The following is a 22,445-nucleotide window of genomic DNA, read 5'->3' as shown; positions in this document are numbered from 1 at the left end:
CATAAATTACTAGCACGAAGACTTCCAGAAATGACAAATAATTCATAACGATATTTTCATGCATATGTTGCACAGTTGCAAGATAGATGCTCTTGAGTTATTAATAAACAAACCTACCTTGCATTAAACATGAATATCATAACAGAAAAGATCACAGCATTCTGGCAGGGCACAAAACATATTTTTCATCTCATAATTTGATCATGCAAAAATCATCCATAAAAAAGACAACATTGAACATTATATGTTGGCTTTTGTTGCTGATTCAAAACAATATGTTTTATGGGTCAAGTTCTGCCCTGCCCTCTTCAAGGGCTGAGAAATCATAACCAGTCACACCAAATCAGAAATACACAAGGTGCACATCCTTAACAAACGTGGAAGAAAACCAAAATGACAACCAATCCTGGTACTCATACATGTCTATATCTAACATACCAGTCTCTAACACAACTCATCATCGAAACAAAACTACAATACAATTCCCCAACAATCTTTTTGATCAGAGTTAATATACAGGTAGTTCACGGTACAAAACCTAGATCCTTGAAATATTCATGCTCGAGAGCACTTCGAGCAGTGATGCGTCTGCTGGGCTCCAAGCACAACATTTTCTGCAGTACATTGTTAATTGGAGAATATAAATGAAGCAAAAATAGTCACAAATAAGCAAATTACTATTCAACATCATATCAACTTATTCAAATGATGATAAATATAATAATATTACAAGTGACTGATATTAAACAGCTTCAAACAACAAAAGTGCTTGTTCTTACAGAAAGAAGATCAACTCCAGTTGGCTCGAGCCCTGGGACAATACTTGCCAAATCCTGTAAGACCCAGAACAAAGAGTGAATGACATGCTTACTGTATAGCACAATTCCACAGAAATCAATTTCATTTAGAAAGGATTGCAAAATATGTGAGATGTCTCATCAAACTACTCATAGAATTAAGCGTTGAATACTAGTACTTTAGAAACTTCACAGTATTTATGTGACAGAAAGATATAATATCCAAAAATAAATTATAATATGGTTATTTTATGCATTTATCTTTAGAATTACTACTTCTGAAAAGTCAAATCAAGAATATAAATAATTTTAAAAAGAATAAACCTAGAAGGCTCATCTTTATTGATAAGCAGTTATCATATTTGTGTTTTATAACTTATATCAGAAGCACAATGCATCAGCCAATCCAAGAACATGAATTGACAATAACGTGAACATAATTATAACACCAATACACCTGTTTACTCTGAGGACGTGTCACCTGCATTTTAACACCTGTCCCCTACCAAAATCAATTAGAGACACCGTGAATGGTTCGAAACACATCCCACAGCTATCCCCAATTTGCAGAAAATATACAAAACATCCCCAGGACATCAAAAAAAAAGTCCAGAAACAGGAGGAAACAGCATTGCCGTCACCTGTAGCCCAGTCAATAATAAAACCAACTTTTTTTGGTTTCAAAAGATCTCACATTCCAGAAAAACTTAAATTCTAAAGAAAATATTGTGATTACCTTTTAACGTGCAGAGAGGATCCTCATTTGGACTCAGTTTTGCCTCTTATTGGGCAGTACTAATGACCTAAGTTACCGATTCAAATGCAGATACAGAAGTGGATGAAGGAAGTGGATACAGTATGCGGGAAAAAAAATGGTATGGATGCGTTTGGAAACGTGTGTGTGTGTGTAAAGAATTTAAGAAACTTATAAATACAAGAATTGAGAAACTAAGAAATATACAAGCATACATCATCTGATAGTATCATATGATACTTGACCATTGATCAAGAATCAAAATTCAAGATTCAAGATATTTCATGTCAATTAAATAGTTCAAACTTCAAATTATAACTTCATAGGCACAAATATTCACATTGAAATTCACTCAAGTTCTAGACTCCAAACTACAAAATCAAAAATACCCAAAGGAAAATCAGCATGCAGCGAAATATTATTAAAATATATAGCTCGGCATGTAGTTGGAGATCCTTGAAAAGAAGCTCATCAGAAACAAATAGTCCAAATCTATTCATATTGTTGGTAAGGTAGAGGGACTAGGCAATTGTAAAGATGGCTGTTAATGGATAGCCAGGTTTGCACTTTCTGTTCGTTGTGATTTTCAACAAACAACTAAAGCAAATGATTCAGCATTTGTCACCTCTCATTTATTTTCATAAGAAGGCTAGGACAAAACAAATAACACAACAGAAACACATTTCTTCTAAAGCAGACTACAATCTAGTGCCAGTTTCAAAATTTACTTTTTCTGCGTGGATGTTGACGGAAGCTCCCAGGTGCCCACCTGGATGCCACTCACAGGCACCCGGATGCATCCGAATGCCTGAAACAGGCATCTGTCTGCATCTGGGTGCCTGTGAGTGGCATCCTGGTGGCATCCACAGGGAACCCTTCCGCCTCCAAGCTTCTGCATGCCTCCGCTTCAGTATCGTCATTCCAAGCAAGTATCGGTATCTAAGCTAATGACCGATGCCCCATATGAACATGGTTCCTATTGTTTGACTTGATGTAATCTCCCCGTTTTTTGGAGGAGTTAAATTATTTATAAAGTTATCAATAAAAATATATTACAAGATAACTTTATATTTAATTAACTCAATAAAGTGATATTTTATAAAATCATTAAATAAAACAATCTTCTAGAGGTTGCTGGAAGAAGCGATGAATAAATAAAAAGGAGGCCGACCTATCGAAAAATAAATAAATAAATAGGCATTGAGGGCTCATTGCCTATCATCGAGATTTATTATTGATTTTTGCTTGTGCGTTGTGGAGCCTAAGGTTTCTGCAAGTAGTCACAATTGGCCATTGAGAACGAAAACTCTCAATTGGTACGCAATTTTGAGGGTCTGAGAGATCACCTGAATTATTGCAGCCGTGGGAAAGATATTTCAGTCCTTTCACTTGTGCTTAATTGCTCATTTGGAGTTTCAAGTGGAGTTGCAATTTCACCATATCATCTTCAGCAGTCAGTCTCCAGTATCTGATCAATCCAAGTTCTCATTTCAGTTTGTAGTTGTAATAAATTCTCAATTGTATACAGCCAGTTAGGGTTATCTGTAATGTGCCAGGTCATAATGTTTCAGTGCTGAAAATTGACATATCATTTGTAAAAATATTTGGTTTTCATTGCATGAATACATTGACACTATTATTTCCTTATTTCAGCAATATACTTAAGCTGTGTATTAAATTTAGGGTTTTGTTTAGTGGCCTATTGGTACGGGTCATTACACTTGAGTCCCAAAATGACTTAACCTTCTGTAAGGTAAGCAAGTTACCTTCTATTTACAGCTATCAAGATCAAGAATTTCATGTCTATGGAGTTTATTATAACTCGTTGTTTTTAAGATTGAAGAGGATTGAGCTCTCTAGTGGTAGAAGATTGAGCAGAAGCTAACAGAAAATTAATGAAAATGGACCTGTGTATTCATTTCAGTGATAAACTACAGCAGTATTGATAATCATTCTTGATAGTAATGTAAACATATTAACTGATTGAATCAAGTAGTATTGGAAGCCAATAAAACAGTGTCAGAATGTATTGATGCCACACAAACGTTATAACTTATATGGAGAAAAAGCTATAATCAATGGGCATTCATATAAATTAACCATGTCTTAGATTAGCCACCTTCCTCCCACAACTCACTCACAGCTTCTAACTCACTAGCATAGCTCGTTCAATTTTATCATATGAATATTTGAAATTTTTTCTATATTTTTTAATTTTCACCAGCCCCCTGCCCTCTCAAATATAACCTTCAAAAAGATCCATCTCAGAAGCATGTCCACCTATCCTGTTGTATCTGTCCCAGAAATTTGGTTTAACATGGCAATACATCAAATACAACACCAGAACCTAAACTAGTACCAGCTATTAAAATATAGAATCACTAAGCCCACCACAGTTAACAGATATATATCACAAGCCAGTGGACAAAACATGTGCTTGCACAAAAAGAGATGACAAAAAGGCCACCCACAATAAGTAACCACATAAATGGCATTAGATGATTTAGTCTACTCCTAAACGCACTGAAACATTTCATAAATGAATGTGACCAACTCCTACAAGGCACTGACATTCTTAATATTGAGCATTACACACGCATAGCGAAATCCTCAAATATTCCAGAGAGTTGATATGAACGAACCTTTTGATCATCTCTTTATGCACATTGTAAAGATATGTATTGCTGATGTCATGAGTTTGGTTGCTTATTTATCATTTGGTGAAAATTATGATAATTTTGATCAGAGTCCAAAATTAATTGTACCTTTATGATAGTCAACATCAAGGAACCTCCCCTCTTCAGACATGACTGGGTGATGATTCCTCCACACAGACCTATAAGCTTTTCATATTTGTTATATTTAGTCACTTGTTTCATCATTGGCCTTTACTTGCATCTAGGTAGATGTGATACTCATTGTGTCTCACCTCCTACTTATTATCTTTTAGAACCTATGATAGAGTTACAAGATTGTTGCCAAAACCACATGTTTACACTTATCATTAATGAGGACTATCTAAACGTTTAATGATATGAACTGGTTAAACAAGGCTAGCACAAGTAAAAGGGCAAAATTAAAAACACACAGGCAGAAAGCTAATTTATATATATTAATAAAATTACATTAGTGCGCTAAGGATAAAATACCTTGGGAGGCCACTTTGGAAAAGCTGATTTGAAGTCTGGTAGAGAGGTTACTCCAGGCCATGTTTCTTCATTTGGTGTTCCTAGCACCCTTAGAAAAGCGTAATAAAATAATGTAATTCTTCAGACATACACATGAGCATAAAAAGGTCGATCCCTTCCAAATAGCATGAGAAAATCTTTATCCAAAAATATGTAACACACAAGTCTGACTCTCACCTGAAAATCTTAAAGAGTTCGTCAATCTCTGAGTCCCCAGGAAAAAGTGGTCGTTGATTTACCATTTCCGCAAATATACAACCCACAGACCAAACATCAACAGGAGTTGAATAATGTCGAGACCCCAATAAAATTTCTGGTGCACGGTACCATAAAGTAACCACCTGACAATAACTACTATATTAACTTTTTGCACACATGGAAAATTAACTTTAAAAGGCCACATAAACCATGTGTACAATGTTTACCTCATGAGTAAAGGTCCTCACTGGAATTCCAAATGCCCTTGCAAGTCCAAAGTCTGCAAGTTTCAAAGCATTGGTTCGGCGGTCTATGAGCAAGTTTTGAGGTTTCAAATCCCGATGAAGAACACGGTGAGAATGACAGTAGGCGATGCCACGGAGAATCTGATATAGAAACGTCTGCAATACAAAGAGAAAGGCCTAATAAATCATACATGCATCAGAATCCTCATCAAAATTTCATTTTTTCCTATTATTGTCATCTCAAAGTAATGGGGGTTGAGATGAGCGACAATCCACTGTTCTCATTTAACACCTGAATGAAGGAAAGCACTGTAAACTGAGCACTACAACAACAACTAATATAAGAAACCTGCAGCAAATACCATGCAAGTATTAGTGTAAAAAGGCTGAATAATTGATGCAGGCACTAGTGGCTTAATTATTTTAACACGCTTAAATGAACAGAAGCACTGTACAGTGTAAACAGAGCACTTTAATGGCAATGCATGTAATGCATAAGCAACAAATACCTTAGAATTAATAATGTCAAAAGGCTGCTGTAGATGGGCTTGGTTGGGTAAAGTGAATGTCTTTGTTGTCGGATGCAAATTGTGTGTGCAAAATCTGAGGAAGGGTGGTGGAAAAGCAAATTTCGATGGGGCAACAAAGGGCAATCCTGGTCCATCGGGAGGAGGTTTTATTATCCAAGATTGGAAGGGCAACACCATAGCCTTAGATGGGAGGAGACTTTAAGATGGTACTAACAATGTGGCAGAAGTAGAGGTGGCTTTATTGGTAATTAAGGTGCCAAGTTGTTTAGGAGAATCAAAACTGCATCTTGAAGAGGATTCACAAATTATTATTAATGCAATCATCAAAGGCACATTGCAAATGTGGCACTCATAGAATTAAGTAGATCTAATTAGTGGTCAATTAGCTCTTATATATGATTTTCAAATTTTGCATGTGAAGAGAAATGGTAATGAGGAAGTAGACATCTTATCAAATTGAGCCCTATCTTTTGCAACCAAAGGGGAAATAAAATAGAAGACTTCAGAAATTTGACCTTAAGTAGTGATGTAACTGTTCAAAAACAAAAAAGAAAGGGATTTAAAACGGTGGCAGGCAAGGTGGTGGCACTGTGCTGTTGCAGAAGAATTAAATTTGGTGTGAAGGCTGAAATGACAGAAGGTGTAATGGGAGGACAAGGCATTTATTACAGGGAATGTTCCAAAAAATTGGTAAATCTACCCATTGTCGCTCATTATTCTCATGCCAGGGAAAGAGGTCTAAAACAGGGGTCTGAAGATGGAGACATCTTTTACCTGTGGCGAAGCAACAAAACCCACTTTACAGACAATTGATGAAGCAAAGGCTTGATGGAATGTTTTTGATTCAGGATCCCAGACTCGTGGATAGTGTCTCTTTACTTCTAGGAGATATGTTCAATCAAATAAAAAATCAGAAAGGGATGAACATGGATGTGTATACCATGATAATGACCATGGGGATTGGAGTTGAGTGAGTCAGTAGAAAATGTCCAAATGATGATTCAAATTCTGAACCATAGTATCTACAGATTTTCTTGGTGACTTGGATGTGCTGGCAAGAGCAGTACCTGGGCTGGGAATGAATTTTATGGATGAGTGGCTAGTGCATGTCAAGATGGGGCCACGAAATTTACTCCATTTGTTTGGTCATTTGAGGAGAAGAAACATAAACAAAAGTTTAAAGAGTCTCATAGAGGATGGACGGCTTTGAAGCTAGTGTTAATGATAAGGCAGTTGGACAAAGAGATGAAGCGTAATTTAGGGTTAGCTGAGGTGGAGGTTCCCAGGAAGAGATGGATGGTGAGGTTGGCAGTGCGGCAATGCCAAGAAGCTGATGGAGAAGGGATTCGAAGCAGAAGGGGAGCCAACATGCTAGTAATCAGGAGCTCTCAAACCCTTTTTTGAAGTTGAATTTTGTTAAAATTTCACACTATTGTTACTGCATGAAATGTAATGGGGGCAGTCTGTGGTTTTAGGGCTTACAGCCTGCAATTTTGTTGTGTAAAACAAGCTGCAATTCCTGTTTTTTCTGAAGAATGTCGGTGTTGGGTTAGGTTACTTTGAAAATCTGTCTGTAAATTGTTAGAAGATGTAAGGGGTGGTTCAGTGGAAGTTTATGGGGCTTTGTGGACTGTCAAAACTTCAACTTTTTTTGTAAAAACACTTTATTTTATTAATAAAACAAAAAATCTATTACCGAGAAAGAAAACATAATGTCAAAAGGCTAAATAGTTGATACATGCACTAATTCTTGTAGTTAAATGCAGTTTTGAAAAGGAAGTTACAGGAAGCCAGAACTTCCGTATCATTAACAGCAAGATGTAAATAATCTTAAGATATTTCATAAATGTATGTAATACTCAAAATTGTTATATATGTCAAGGCTGAAGTGTGGCAAGTTAGTCCATAAAGTCGGTGCCAGATTACAAGATCCCATGAGATGATGTTCCTCACGATATCTTTATATGCAAGCCATTTGACTTAAAAAAAGAAACTGCTTAGCACTGATAGATGTGTTTGTGCCTGGAATGAGAAATTTTAATTAAAGCATAACTCTTCTCAATAATTACTGGTTTGAGATTTCCTCATAATTATTAAAAGGATACAATAAAATAATTTATTTTGTGCATAATAATTTAACATGCTTCCTGAAGTGAAGAAATGTTCACGACACTGACATGTCATGGGATTTATAGGTGGTTTCTTTTTCATTTAAGCAACTCTTAAGAATCTAAGGTGTTGGAAAGAAATTTAGCCTCTGAAAACTGCTCCAGAAGACAAAAAAATAGCAAAACACTTAGTATTTGGGGCCTTTTAGAAGTTATTTCGTAAATGGTATTTTAAGTAGTTTTGATATTATTTTAATGGTCTTTCAAAAAGTGACTTTTAATGAGAATTAGAGTTCATTCTCTCAACACTTAGTTTTTTTTTCTTCTGATAAGTAGGAGAAATTTTCCACATCAAGTCAAATTGTGATGTTGCTATCAGGACAATATCAGTATTTTTCTTCTTTTAGCTCTCAAACCCTTTAGATTGGAAAATTGATTTGGGAAGAATTAAAAATTGGAGAGTAAAGATTTTGCGGGTATGGGCTTGAAGGATGTGAGGGAATTTTACTGGCTGTCCCAGTTTTGCTTTGGCTCTTGCTGTGCATGGAATCCTTTAAGTTTGAGGTAGGAATCTTGATTTATTCCCTGTTTCTCATTTGGATGATTTATAGAGTGATTTAAAACATTTGACTTTTGCAGAATTTCAATTGAAGTATTTTTGAGATTTTATGTTGGAATTTTCATTCAACTTTGAAACTCTGGGTTTTCATAAGGATATGCTGCCCAATTTTTTTTGATTTGGTGAAATGTAGATTTGAATGCTATTGTTAGTTGCTGAGCAGTAGCAGACCAATGGGTCTTCCCAGATTTTTAATTCTGAGTTTGAAATTTTGAGCTTTTTGGAGGCCCATCAATGGTTGATGGCCTCCGTGACTCATTCTGGCCAGATTTTGGCATTTCATAAAAAGTAGAATTTTGTGATTTGAACATGATATTACTAGGTGGAATCATGATGTCATATATATCAATTTCATTTTGGGATCAGTTTGGATCCATTCTATTGTTTTTGTGAACAAAAGAGTGTGCCATGTGTATGTTTGGTAATGGCATTGTAAAGACAAGATGATTGATGTTTATGAGATGTTGCATTTCTTATTTTGACATCAGCCTAGGGTTAGGTCCAAGAGTGAGTCTAGGCAGTAGCTTCGAACGCTTAACCCGTAAGTGGCAAGCAAGCATCATATTGGGAAGTTTTAATCAAGTGTTAACTTAATAATTAACTTGGGGAAAACAACAATAAGATAACTGATTCCCCAAGAACACCACGAGTGCTATCATGAGGCTATGGGTGACGTGGGAAGGCATGCTTGCACATGGAGTGCATGGTGACTTGTCCAAAGAGAAATGCCCACTCATATGATGTTGGTTCTTGCACGATTGTCACTCTCATCCATACGAGACAATGTTCAGCTGTGTATGGTGCATCCTCATATGCACATACAATGACACTCTCTCCTTTGCACTCTAACACCTTCTAGAGATTTAAGTAGTGACCTGTTTTTAGATGATAATTGCAGTGGCTCCCTTTTTGTGAAGTTGAATGTGCTTGATGTGTATATTTTGTGTCTTATGTGTGTATAAGCCTCATATCCCCCTTGTATTTTCCCACAAACTGTATGAATTGTGTGACTATCTTTGAGCACACTAGGGTGGACCTACGAGTACCACATGGTCAAGTGTCATTGGCAAACATCGTTGGGGGCCAATGGACATGTACATGATCGACCCTAGAGGGCTACTATACCACTTTCTTCTCATGTTCTCTCATAATTTCTCATTCTTATGAGTGCAGACATAAATGTGATGATTCAAAGTTCAAACAATGTAAAACTTGATGATTTGTATATTTCAACACTCCAATGCAAAGAAAGATGTAATAGGAATATGATGGATATGTAGATGGTACTTTTGTGTGACTTGGTGTTGGAATCAGGAACGAATTATCCATGTTTGTGGTTCTTTCTAATTGATGACTCATGGGTTTAACATAGGAACACTTCCATGGTTTAAAAAGAATACATAAGTGTTTAGTAAGATATCAAATGTTGATTTAGTCACCTCATGCTCAATCATCCTTCTTGAACAATTTTGAGTGATTTGGAACCAAACCAAGCTTTTTGAAGACAACCCGATGAGTGTCCCGATGAGCATCCCATTGGGTCCAATTGTCGCTCTAGTTGATTTGGGCTCCTTTGTATCCATAATGATTAGTTAACAAAGTTTAGGGTGGATTCGATATGTGCAAGATCTAGCCAATCTTGCCCTTGAGTGTAGGAGCCGCATAGTGACTTCGGGGGCACTTTGCATGCCTCGTCTCTGAAACGTACTAGATTGTTATTTTGTAATCACCCAAGGGTTTACGGTGGCTAGGAGGTCTTGCAATGAAGTCGAGAAGCTCACTAGTCAAGCCAATCATACGACTCAAGAATGACAACATGAGTCGATTTCAAGGATGAAATAGCAAAATTTGGATACCAACGTGCAAATAAGACATTTGCATGGTCTGTATTCATCCACAACAAATTTCATCAATGTACATTTGTCTAAGGCACTTTTCATCAATGTGCATTTGTCCCAAACACTTTTCAACAGCTCACATTCATCTTGGACCCAATTGCACAATCTTTATTTGACCCAAAAATCTGTTAGTGTCCTTTGTGAATGTGTTTGTCAAGCAGTCCAATCCAAGGAGTGTTTCAAGTGCTAGGAATGTTTGTGTTGGAAAGTTATAGGAGTCACAGAATGCTTGAAAAAGGTTTAAGAAGGTTTAGAGTCAGTTTGGTTAGTGTTTGAGGCATTTGAGCGCAAAGACTCTCCTTAACAATGCTCATTTGTGATGTCTATGCCCTTGGAAGGTCTATATTTTTAAGAAAAGTTATGAAGCTTCAAGAAGGGTTTTGAATATTACGAGGTAATTGGTAAATACTTGCTTATTAATAACAGAGACCGAAAGGTCAATTTCTACAAAAGGAAGAGACGATGTTTCCTTAGGAAACGATCGTAACGAATAGAAACATTCTATTCCAGAGAAAGCAAAAAACAAAAGCAAACTAAAGCTAAAGATATTTACAAGATAACCATTAACTAATAATAGACGTCTTATCTATTATTGTAATACCCTCCCTTAATGGTTAATCTATCTAACACACCAAGCTGTCCTCTGAATTTGACAAACTTATTAGGACCAAGAGGCTTGGTGAGAATGTCTGCAGTCTGATCTGAGGTAGGAACATACTGCAGATCTATAGTCCCGTCTTCAACCAGCTGTCGTATGTAATGACAATGAACATCCACATGCTTGGTTTGTTCATGGAAGACTGGATTCCGTGCTAACTTGATAACGCCTTCGTTATCAACAAACAGAGTAGTCGGTCCTGCTGGTGACATCTGCATATCCCCGAGCATCCGATGAAGCCAGACAGCTTCACATCCTGCCTTAACACTCCCTCTGTATTCAGTCTATGTAGAAGAGAGAGAAACTGCCTACTGCTTCTTGCTGGTCCATGTGACTGCACCGGATCCCAAACTGAACACATATCCTGAGGTTGACTTTTTATCATCAACAAAGCCTGCCCAATCTGAATCTGTGAACCCACTGAGTTTAGGATTAGAACTCCGAGAATACAAAAGTCCATAATTAGAAGTGCCCTTCACATAACGAAGCACACGCTTTGCTGCCATCCAACGATTAGCCTTAGGAGCTGTCATAAAGCGTGAAATATAGCTGACTGCGAAGCTGATATCAGGCCTAGTAGCAGATAGGTAGATGAGGCTACCTACTAGTTGCCTATACGTAGTATCATCAACAGAAGGAGAATCAGACTTGGCTGATAACTTGAGACCTTTCTCCATAGGTGTAGATGCAGGTTTGCAATCCTGCATTCGGAATTTGTCTAACAAGGCTCTGGCATATTTGGACTGAGAGATGAATATACTAGAAGACTATTTCCAAACTTCAACACCTAAGCAATAATGCATGAGCCCAAGGTCAGTCATATCAAAACACTGGCATAAGTGTTGTTTGATTCCCTGAATCAAAGATGCCGAACTGCCAGTGATGATCAGATCATCCACATAGATAACCAGAAGGATGATGTCACTGTCAGTAGTCTTGATGTACAGATTTGAGTCTAAAGAACTCCTCTTGAAGCCTTGATCACTGAGGTACGTATCAATCTTGATGTACCATGCTCGAGGGGCCTGCTTCAAACCATAGAGAGCTTTTACCAATCTAAGAACCTGATGGTCTTTACCAGCAACCTTGAAACCAGGAGGCTGCGTCATGTAGACCTCTTCATGGAGATCACCATTCAGGAAAGCACTCTTTACGTCCATCTGATGGACCTTCCAGCCAAACTGTGCTGCCATGGCTAAGACTAATCTGATGGTGCTCATCTTTGCAGTAGGAGCAAAGGTCTCCTCATAATCAATGCCCTGACGCTGAGAAAAGCCCTTTGCCACTAAACGAGCTTTGTACTTATCCAAAGTACCATCTGATTTGTATTTGATTTTGTAGACCCATTTGCAGCTAATGGGTTTCTTCCCTGGGGGAAGATCAGAAAGGACCCAAGTGTTGTTCTTCAGCAGGCTCTGGTGTTCAGATTGCATGGCCTGTTCCCACTCTGGAATTCCTTTAGCCTCGGAATATGTTTGAGGTTCAAACACACTGTGAATGTTGGCCATAAGAGCAAAGTTAACAGAATCTATAGTTTTGCTTTTTTTCCGAGTAGTTCTCCCATCAATGAGCTCATCATCATGAAGATCAACAAGTGTCTTAGCCCACCACTTAGGCCGGAGAGGAGAATGACCAACAGTAGTACTAGGAGATGCTTGATCAACAGGATCCTGATCAGAAGAATCTGGATCAAACTCAGGTGAAGCATCTTCAAAACGAGGTGATCCTGCAGGAGAAGCCGGAGGAGGCTGTACAGGTATCACTGGCAGGACTGGAGCTATAGGAGCTACTGGAGCCCTCCCATCAGGTGGACCTAATGGAAGCCGAACTCCCAAATCATGAACCTGCATAGGCTGGTCTGCTGGATCAGAAACAGGAGAAACAGGCATGAATGGTCCTCACTGCTCATCAAAGACTACATCGCGGCTGTATATGAGACGAGATGTCTCAACATCAATAAGGCGGTAGGCTTTGTGAAGACTGCTATATCCAGCAAGCATCAGTTTCTGACTCTTGGCATCCAACTTGGTGCATAAAGCATCAGAGATCCAAACAAAAGCAAGAGAGCCAAAAACCTTCAGGTGACTGATTCTGGGCTTGCGACCTGACCAGGCCTCTTCCGGAGTTTTACCTTTGACCGTCACTGTGGGTGACCGGTTCAACAGATAAACTGCAGTGTTAACTGCTTCTGCCCAAAAACGCTTCGGAACATGTCTGTGTTCGAGCATGGAATGAGCCATCTCAGTGATTGTCCTGTTTCGACATTCAACTACACTGTTCTGTTGTGGCGTGTGGGGTGTGGTGAACTGGCGTTGGATGCCATGTGTATCCAAGAAGCTGGAGAAAACATTAGAACAAAATTCCCCCCCATTGTCTGATCTAAGAGTAATAATAGATTTCCCAAACTCTTTTTCAACTAAGGGTTTAAACTTTTGAAATACAATAAATGCATCGGATTTCTTTTTAAGGAAATACACCCACATTTTTCTACTGAAATCATCTACAAACAACAGAAAATACCTGTACCCAAGAACAGAAGGAGTGGCCATAGGGCCGCAAATATCAGCATGAACAAGCTGAAGTACTTGAGAAGCTCGCCAAGAATCGCCACTGGGGAAAGGTGTGGGATGTTGCTTCCCAGCCTGACATGCGTCACAAACTCCAAGGTGTTGGGTTTGAATCTCTGACAAACCAAGAACAAGCTCATCCCGAGCAAGTTGTGAGAGATAATGCACATTTAAGTGCCCATATCGCTGATGCCAAAGTGTGTTGATGGAAGATCGCCGAGCAGCCATAGCTAAGTCCTGAGAATCACCAGAATCAGTAAGTCTCAAAAGACCATGATCCTCAAGACCAACTGCAATAGTAGACTTAGTCGCCCGATCAATGATGGTGCACTGATGTGAACTGATGGTGACTGCCAAGTGTGGAGAATGTCGCAGCAACTGACTGACCGAGAGTAGATTTAGTTCCATCCCTAGAACGTAGTACACATCAAGGAATATGAGCTTCCTCCCAACAGACTGAATTTGAATGTTGCCTTTACCAACAACCGTGTACTCTTCTCCACCACCAAAGATAACAAAATCTGAATAAGGCTGGTAGTCAGTAAACCAGTCTCTGCGGTGAGTGAAATGTCGAGAGGCACCTGAATCAATGTACCAGGCAGATGACTATACATGATCTGCGGGTCTTTTAGCCATGAAGGCGTAAAAGGCAGATTCCGCCTGCTCAGTGTGCTCTGCACTGTTCGCTTTGGGTTGCGAACCTGATTGCTTAGACTAGACAGCTAAGCGTTTCCGACATGCAACCTTCATGTGACCATACTTGTGGCAATAGTTGCATTGAATGTTCTTCTTTTTGGTACCATCGGATGCTGGAGCAGAAGACTTCTGCTGAGATGGTTGCTGAAACTTGCCCTTATCCTTCTGAAAGGATTTCACAGCAAAGGCTTGCTCAGTGGAGGTGGAACTAGAGCTGCTACTGAACTGTTGTTTCCACCGATCTTGCTGAAGTAGCAAGGTGCAGAGATCAGTGAATTTTAGATCAACACCAGTAGATGTGATGTTGAGAGTCTCGATAAAATGCTCATAGGAATTTGGTAAACTCCGAAGAGTGATTACCACAATATCCTCTTCCTCCATCTTGCGACCGATGGCAAGTAATTGATCACGGATTTCCTGAATCCGATTCAGGTGTGCCTGGAGCGAGGTGCACTCATCCATGACAATAGAAAACAAAGTGTTTTTCAGAAAGAAGACTCTGCTCTTGTCGGAAGTCTCATGAAGACCTTTTAGATGTGTCCAGATTTCGGCCGCTGTCTTGCCGGATGGAATCTGAGAAAGCTGGTCATCAGCTACGATTAGTTTGAGAAGCATTACTGCCTCTCGATTATTCAGATCCCATGTATCTTGATCAGGACCTGGAGAAGTCGAACGCTGCGTAACACCCAGAACAAGTTGATCAGTGTTTCGATATTCGAAGATTGCAATGATGCGTTGCTTCCAGGTTCCATAATTGCGACCATTGAATTTGGAATTATGCTCGAGCAAAATATTTGTCAGAGATGCCATGGCACATTTTTCAATGAAAAGCTATGAAAATTTGTGAAGGCACGTTCTTCGAGGCAAAAATACTGAAGACCCAAAAGAATTAGAGAATGACCCAAAAGAGAGCTCGAAAAACCCAAAAGGAATCTGTTGTCGTTTTTTGAATCTACTGGCTCGAAAATTGAGGCACAAAAATCGAGGCACCCAGAAAAAACGGACGACAACCCAGTTGAGCTCTCGAAAAACCCACCAAGAATTTGCAAACAAAAAAATTTTTCGACCCCAAAAATTAGGGTTTCAAAAAAAAACGGCCCTAGCTGAAAAAAACTTGAAAAATTTTCAAATTTCTTGATGAAAAATGGTCGAATCTGCTTCCCAGAGCATGATGACAAATTGAGATGGCTAAGAGCATGAAGATTTGATACAGAAACATGCAAATTTTCACCCCAAAAACGCGAGTCTTCAAAAAATGGCCACGATTTCCACGCGATTTGCAAACCCGTAATTCGGGAATTTCTCCAAGCAGAAAAACCCTAGGTGGGTTTTGGAGAAATTAGCTGAAATAATTTTGGAAAAATTTAAACAAATAACTTCAAGAAGAAATTATAAATTTTTCTGAAAAAATTTAAGTATTTAGCTCTGATACCATATTACGAGGTAATTGGTAAATACTTGCTTATTAATAACAGAGACCGAAAGGTCAATTTATACAAAAGGAAGAGACGATGTTTCCTTAGGAAACGATCGTAAAGAATAGAAACATTCTATTCCAGAGAAAGCAAAAAACGAAAGCAAACTAAAGCTAAAGATATTTACAAGATAACCATTAACTAATAATAGACGTCTTATCTATTATTGTAATATTGAATGAGTCAAAGTATTGATGTGAGGTTTTCACACCATCGCCCCAAAAATTTTGGGGACCCCCTTTTTCGAGCAAGCCTTGGCAATTTTTGCGGATTTTTGGAATTTTTCGATTGCCTTAGCAAATTTTTCAGAGTTGTCCAAAGGTTTTCGATTTGAAATTTTACACTTTGGACACCTTCGAGCCAAGAGGGATGTGGTTGAATTTGTTTTTTCACCCGATGTTAACTTGATTTTCCAAAACGTGTAATTTTATTCTTAGGCCAAACAAATTTCAAAACATTTTTTCGATGGTTAGAACAATATTCGGCAGGATAAATTTGCAAAAAAAATTGGGCTTAGATGGATTTTGGAAATTGGAAAGCTTGAGCATTTTCAAAATGAAATTTTTTAGATTTAGTCATTTTGGAAAATCTTGAATTTTTCGGTGAAAAGAGAAATTTTGATAGTGAAATTGAAATTGGAAAATCAGTTTTGAATGCTAGAAAAAGGATTAATTTGGTTAGAAAATTAAAATTGGATTAAATTGCAAAATCGCATTTATTTTGGTTGAAATATTGCTTAAGAGATTTTTAAATGTTGAAAGAAATTAGTAAAATTAAAATTGAAAATTGATTTTGGCTTGCTAAATTCAATTTTAATGATATTTTAATTGCTAAAACATTTTTAAATGAAAATTTTAGCATCTCCTAGGCTTTCCTTGTTTTATTTTGCAATTTTTTATCAAAACCGACAATTAAATGGACTAATTTTACTTTGAGCTAAGTAATTTTTAGCATGGCATTTAAATCTGGGCCATCAATAAAGGGCTAATTTAATTTTGTTCTCCTACAGGGCAAGTCGGCCAACTTGGAGGGACATAGAAATTTTGGTACCCCCTCTCTCATCTCCTCATTCCATCTTCATTCTCCTCATGTGTTGTGCAATTTTTCTCTAGAAGGGCAGCTTGCAGACTTGGACAATGTATTTTCGGGCAGATTTTCCTTGCTTGGCGTCATTTTTTTTTCTTCTTCCATCTTGGGCAAACTTTTGCCCTAGGCAATTTTGGAGCAGATCTGAAATTTTCTTGCTTAGGCAATTTTTCTTGGGGTCTGATTTTCTTTCCAAAGGCTGCAATTTCAAATTCCAGATTTGGGCGATTTTGTTGGTAAAGAGGCTATGTGATCCAAGGGTTTGATTTTGGCAAATGTGGGCAATTTCAAGGAGGTCAAGATTCTGATTTTTGCTAGGGCATCATTATTTGCAAGGAGGCTTGAAATTTTCGAAATCTGATCCGAATTTGAAGAGGGCATAGTTATTGGTAAAGGCAGATTTAAGGTAAAATTCTATTCATTTTTAGAGGTGATGATTGATTTAAAAGTGGATTCTATTCTTTGTTCTCGCTTGGTTCGTTTCCTTTATTTTCTTCTTGCACTCATCATCCACCACTTCATCATTCCATTGATAGGTTGAAGCTAGGAGATATAAGTGTAGATTTCATGATAGGACACTTGGAGAGGCAAAAATAAGCTAGACCACCCTAAGATTGAAGTTGGGAGATATAAGTGTAGTTCATCCTAAGGTAATGAAAAGGCAAAAATAAGTGCTAGTCCCACCCGTAGGTTGAAGGTTGGAGATTGATGAGTGTAAAGATAGGACTTGGCGAGACAGAAATAAGCTAGATTCCATCGATAGAAAGAAAGTTGGAGATTGATAAGTGTAGTCCATATCATTTAGAACGAAATGGCAGAAATAAGTGTTTAGGATGGTAGATGTTAGTGCATGCAAGAACCCAAAGGGAACGAATACCAAAAAAGACAAGGAAGACATGATGCCTAAGACCACTTTTTTCTCGAAAGTGAGGTAAATAAGTGATATTAATATCGGTACAATGAACATGATACAATTAAAGGACAGATTGAAGGAAGGACAATCCCCCATCGCAAAGAAGATCCACAAGAGCGGAATTGTACACAAAGCAACTTTCCCTCCTACCTTGACTTGTCCGGAATTGGTAATGAAGCGTGCATCCCAATTTGATATTCTTACTAAGTCCATTTTTTATGAAGGGAAGAGAGTGTTGGCCAACATTGGCGGACAAGTGGTTGAAGAAGCATTTAATATTCCCTAGTATAAAAGCATGACAGTGGTAATGATGGATTAGGCGACTAAGTTATTTCAAGATAATCGGAAGGCCTACTTCATTCATCTAAAACAAAATTGGTTGCACGAAGGCAAGAAAGGAGTCACCAAGTCGTCAAAGCTCACCAAGTCGTCAAAGCTCAAATTAGAGTATTGCAATCTCATTGTGCTTCTCGGCCGAATCATGGGCGTAGCTCAAGGTATGCAATTCGAGAATTAGATGTACTTCTTTATTGATGAAATTGAAAATGTAAAGAGAAGTTTTGATTAGGCTAGGATTATAAGCGAAAATTTAGAGTTGCAACTTAGTACTGTGCAAAATCAAAAGCAATTCTATATGGGATCCTATCTTTCCTATCTGATTGCGAGACTATATGAAAATCCTGGACTTAAGGCCTTAAGAGTAATTGGCAATGGACCGGAGCAATGTTTGGTGCATGAGTGCTATCCACAGCTTCATTTGCACAACACCAAGGATTATAAAATCTTTTATGATGCCTTTGCCATGAAGGCAGTAAGGATATTGCAAGGGACACCTGTTAAGAGGCTCTCATCAGAAGCAGAAGCAAAAGTTAAGAAGTATGGGAGTTGGTTCATCCAATTTCCACAATTCACTCATATTAGAGTAGCAGAAAGTACAATTTGTCCCAAGAGACTTCCAAGGTACCCACCCGACAAGGTAGTTTTGATGGAGTTGGCTAGGCAACTTGAGCATTATGACAAAATGATGAAACTTAAAGGTGAGACAAGGATTACCTTCTCATTTGGAATTGGCAATAATAGTTGTCCCAATCCTGTCACCTTTGCAACTGCAGAGAAAGAGTTAGAATGTTATCATCTAGGATGGTATAGAGCAAGGCAAGGATTTGATCCTAATGTCTTATCAAGGCATCTCACGGAATTACATTTAAACGTGTTCCTACTATAGAAGATTTTTGGGGCAATGCCCAAGATGACTTTCATGTGAGAAAGCTAGTTTTTTCAAGATTGTCAATGAACATGACGAGGGCAATTAGATGGAGATGCTTTGATATTCCCGATCAACTAGAAGATGATGAAAATGTACTAAGAGAAGATTATGATACAGTGGATGAAACAGAGTTGTATCTAATGGATTGGGATGATCATCAAGATCTTTCCTTGGAGGCAATTACAAGGACAATTGATCTGCACATCGAGTCATGGTACAATGAGAAGTTAAGGAAATTACAAAGTCAAAGGGTACACCTTACTTATGAGAAGATGAAAACGAAGGAAAGTTCAGAGGAGTCAGTCGGATAGAAATGTGGGTGCAGTAGCCAACAGCAAAGAATAGTTAAGAGCAAGAAAAGAGGTTTGGAGGTTGAGAAAAGTAAAGAACATCAGGAACCTCCAGCAAAGAAACAGAATGCAACACTGTCAAGAGAGAGCATAATTGAGGCTAGAGACCAAAGGGATAATTCAAGTGGACAATAGGAGAACGTCAATAAGACAAAATTTGGATCAAGATTGGATGAGTTGGGGAAAGTTGCCATCAAGAAGAAACATTTGGGCACCCTTTCCTCCCTCAATGCCTTTATCGGATATGCGAGAGAATATGAGAAAAATCATGAGAAGATACTGCAAGCAACAAGCAACATGATGAATTCGGCTGAGCTCAAGATGAAGCATACACTTTGCCCTCCCATGAAGGAAGTCAACAACATGCTAGCCAAGTTCATCACTTTAGCTAAAAGGATGAATAAAAAGGGTAGAACTATATTAGAAGATCATTTGATGTAAGCGCAAGTGGCAAATTCTCCTTCTTCTTGGGTAGAATAGGTATCTGATTCTGATTGGCTACCATTTTGGTGCCTTCTCATTAGTTGCCACTTTTTTTTTTTTTTATTGGTCCATTGATGAGGTGTCGTCTTCTCATTGGCCAATGGGGTGGCAACCCCGAATTAAGGTTTCTAGGATCCAATCTAGATCATTGGTTTTGCCTCTTAATCTCTACCATTGGTTATAATTTGGGCCTCTATATAAGGCCATTTGCTCTCATTTGTAAAGGGTTGAAGAAAATTGTTGCTAAGATAATACCAAAATTGTTTCTCTTTATCATTGTTGTGACTTGCATGGTGATTAAGAACACTTGGTGTTATTACATGGTTTCTACTTCCAACAGTTAGAATTAGATTTCCTTTGAAGTTGTTAAAGTAGAATTTATTTCAAGAAAGTTAGTGAGAGTAAGAATAGATGGATAGTTGCATGGTGATATTAGTGGATGTTTGATAGGGATCTATAACTAGGCCACTAGCATCCTAGCAGCTTGTTGGGAAGCCTTGCGTGATAAACTAGTCTCTTCCCTTGAATCATTGCATCTAGGAGGTAAAGCTACTGGTTAGCTTTCATCAGATTCAATCCCCATCCATTTGCTAATCTTTCCATTCATAGGAGTAGGAGTAGAATAGCAAGTAGTTGAGTAGTCGGATTTCATTCTAAGAAACTTAGAAAGGCATAAGCCATTTGAACATACCCTCCATCATCACCACCATCAACATCATCTGGCACTCATACAAAATCATCACCACCACAACGAGAGCCCAAGTTATCCTTGAATGAATGACATAAGGCCGCCTACATGATTACCAACAAAACACATCGATATAACTGAGTTAGTATCCACAAGTGTAAAGAACATTGGAGTTTTTCTCATGTCTTCATGAGTATTAACTTTTCAAGAGAGGAATTGAGTGTTTGATATTCCATATCAAGTATTCAATTGCTATATGTTATGTAGTGGTACAAAACTGACATCAGCAAGTACTACATCACCATGTCTAAGGTGTTTGAGACTTTTCCCTTTGCTTGTTTGAGTTTGGGGTTTTTAGTCTTCCGCTTATGCAACGTCATATAGCAACCATTTGACCTGGTCTAGAGGTTTTGAGCTCAAGATCTATGTCTATTGCTTATGTTTAATGTTAACATTTCAAAAAATATGTATGTTTTACCCTTATTCCCAATGGTTCCTTGGCAGGGCATTACAAGGTAAGCTAATATGCACCACAACATCCCATATGCTGCCAACTTGCATGTTAAGGGAGTTGACTCATATCCCTTGAAGCTTGGTTTTTTAGTACAAGGACTTCATATTATTACTTGGAACATGGATAACAATTTCTAAGTTTACATGCTTCTCTCTAGGACAGCATTTAATATGATGAAAATTAGTTCCAACATACATAGCATCCTCTATGTATTTATCCAACATTATGTTCAATGTTCATTCAACTTTGAAACTGTTGGTCTTTATGAGGATATGCTGCCCAATTTTTTTAGATTGGGTAAAATGTAGATTTGAATGCTTTTGTTGGTTGCTGAGCAGTGGTGGACCAATGGGTCTTCCCAGAATTTTAATTCTTTGAGTTTGAAATTTTGAGCTTTTTGGAGGTCCATCAATGGTTCATGGCCTCCGTGACTCATTCTGGCCAGATTTTGGCATTTCATAAAAAGTAGAATTTTGTGATTTGAACATGATGTTGGATAAATATCCCCTTATGTAAGTTTCATTAAGCCCACATTATCCCCTTTTGGATTACTGTAACATGCAGCCCTGCTTATGCTCTGATTTGTTTTTATTGTGTTTAAGTTGTTTTGAATTGTTTTTGCAAATACAATGGCAATAATACTGCAGATAAAAAGACAATATTGTAGCACTCTCACAAACTCAAAAGTATGGACAAAACTCAGAAATAGCATTGCTGAAATTTTCAGATTTAATTTATAATCTGATTAATATTTATCAAATATAATAAAACCTAGTTTATAATATGACACTAAGTGACTCGGAAGCAGATATGGGATGCGGAAAAAAAACATTTGATGCAGATGTGGGAGGAAGCATGTGTGTGTGTGTGTGTATATATATATATATATAATAAATGCAAAGAAATACAAGAAATATACAAAAACGAATCATTTAATAGTATGACTATGATACTTCACCATTATCAAAATTCAAGATATTTCAAAATTCATATATCAATATGTGCTCGTTCAGCATTAGAGTTTTGTCTTAGACAATAAGTTCCGATAGGTCCTATTCAAGATTCCAACAAAATAAAAACTTAGTTCGCAATTGAAGATTCAATCAACTAATATGCATCAGAGTCTAAATCATAAGGATTTGCAAGAAAGTCCACATTCTCATCATCATCTCCAACCGCTGAAAGATCATTTGAACCAAAAAGGGTTCCACTTATGTTAGATGCACCATGTGCCATGCTTATCATCATCATCATCTCTGAATGTAGCAAGATCATGAAGTGTTGCATCCAAATCCACACACTCAGTGGCTACATCCGAAAGCTTTGTTGTCCCTTCCTTGTAATGATCATTCTTATGTGACAAAAGACGCGAGTTGGTGTGGACAAAGACCAAGTCCTCAGCTTTCTTGGA

At 37.9% G+C, this 22,445-nt stretch overlaps 1 protein-coding gene across 2 annotated transcripts in view; it reads right to left on the bottom strand.

Moving 5' to 3' along the window:
• Window positions 1-215: 215 nt before the first annotated feature.
• Window positions 216-22,445, bottom strand: part of CDC2 (cell division control 2) — a 38,903-nt gene continuing 16,673 nt past the window's right edge. For both annotated transcript variants that reach the window (XM_089827599.1, XM_089827597.1), the window contains exons 5-9: window positions 5,165-5,338; window positions 4,917-5,080; window positions 4,701-4,788; window positions 780-833; window positions 216-614 (exon numbers count right to left, since the gene is read on the bottom strand). In XM_089827599.1, the coding sequence (XP_089683725.1) occupies window positions 525-614; window positions 780-833; window positions 4,701-4,788; window positions 4,917-5,080; window positions 5,165-5,338 (570 nt within the window). In that variant the 3' untranslated portion in view covers window positions 216-524. The remainder of the gene's footprint in view (window positions 615-779; window positions 834-4,700; window positions 4,789-4,916; window positions 5,081-5,164; window positions 5,339-22,445) is intronic.

This window comes from Cupressus sempervirens, chromosome 1, assembly GCF_028749045.1.
Source record: "Cupressus sempervirens isolate cs-2001-9-10 chromosome 1, ASM2874904v1, whole genome shotgun sequence".
Lineage (NCBI taxonomy): Eukaryota > Viridiplantae > Streptophyta > Pinopsida > Cupressales > Cupressaceae > Cupressus > Cupressus sempervirens.
This window is presented reverse-complemented; position numbering and strand designations above follow the sequence as displayed.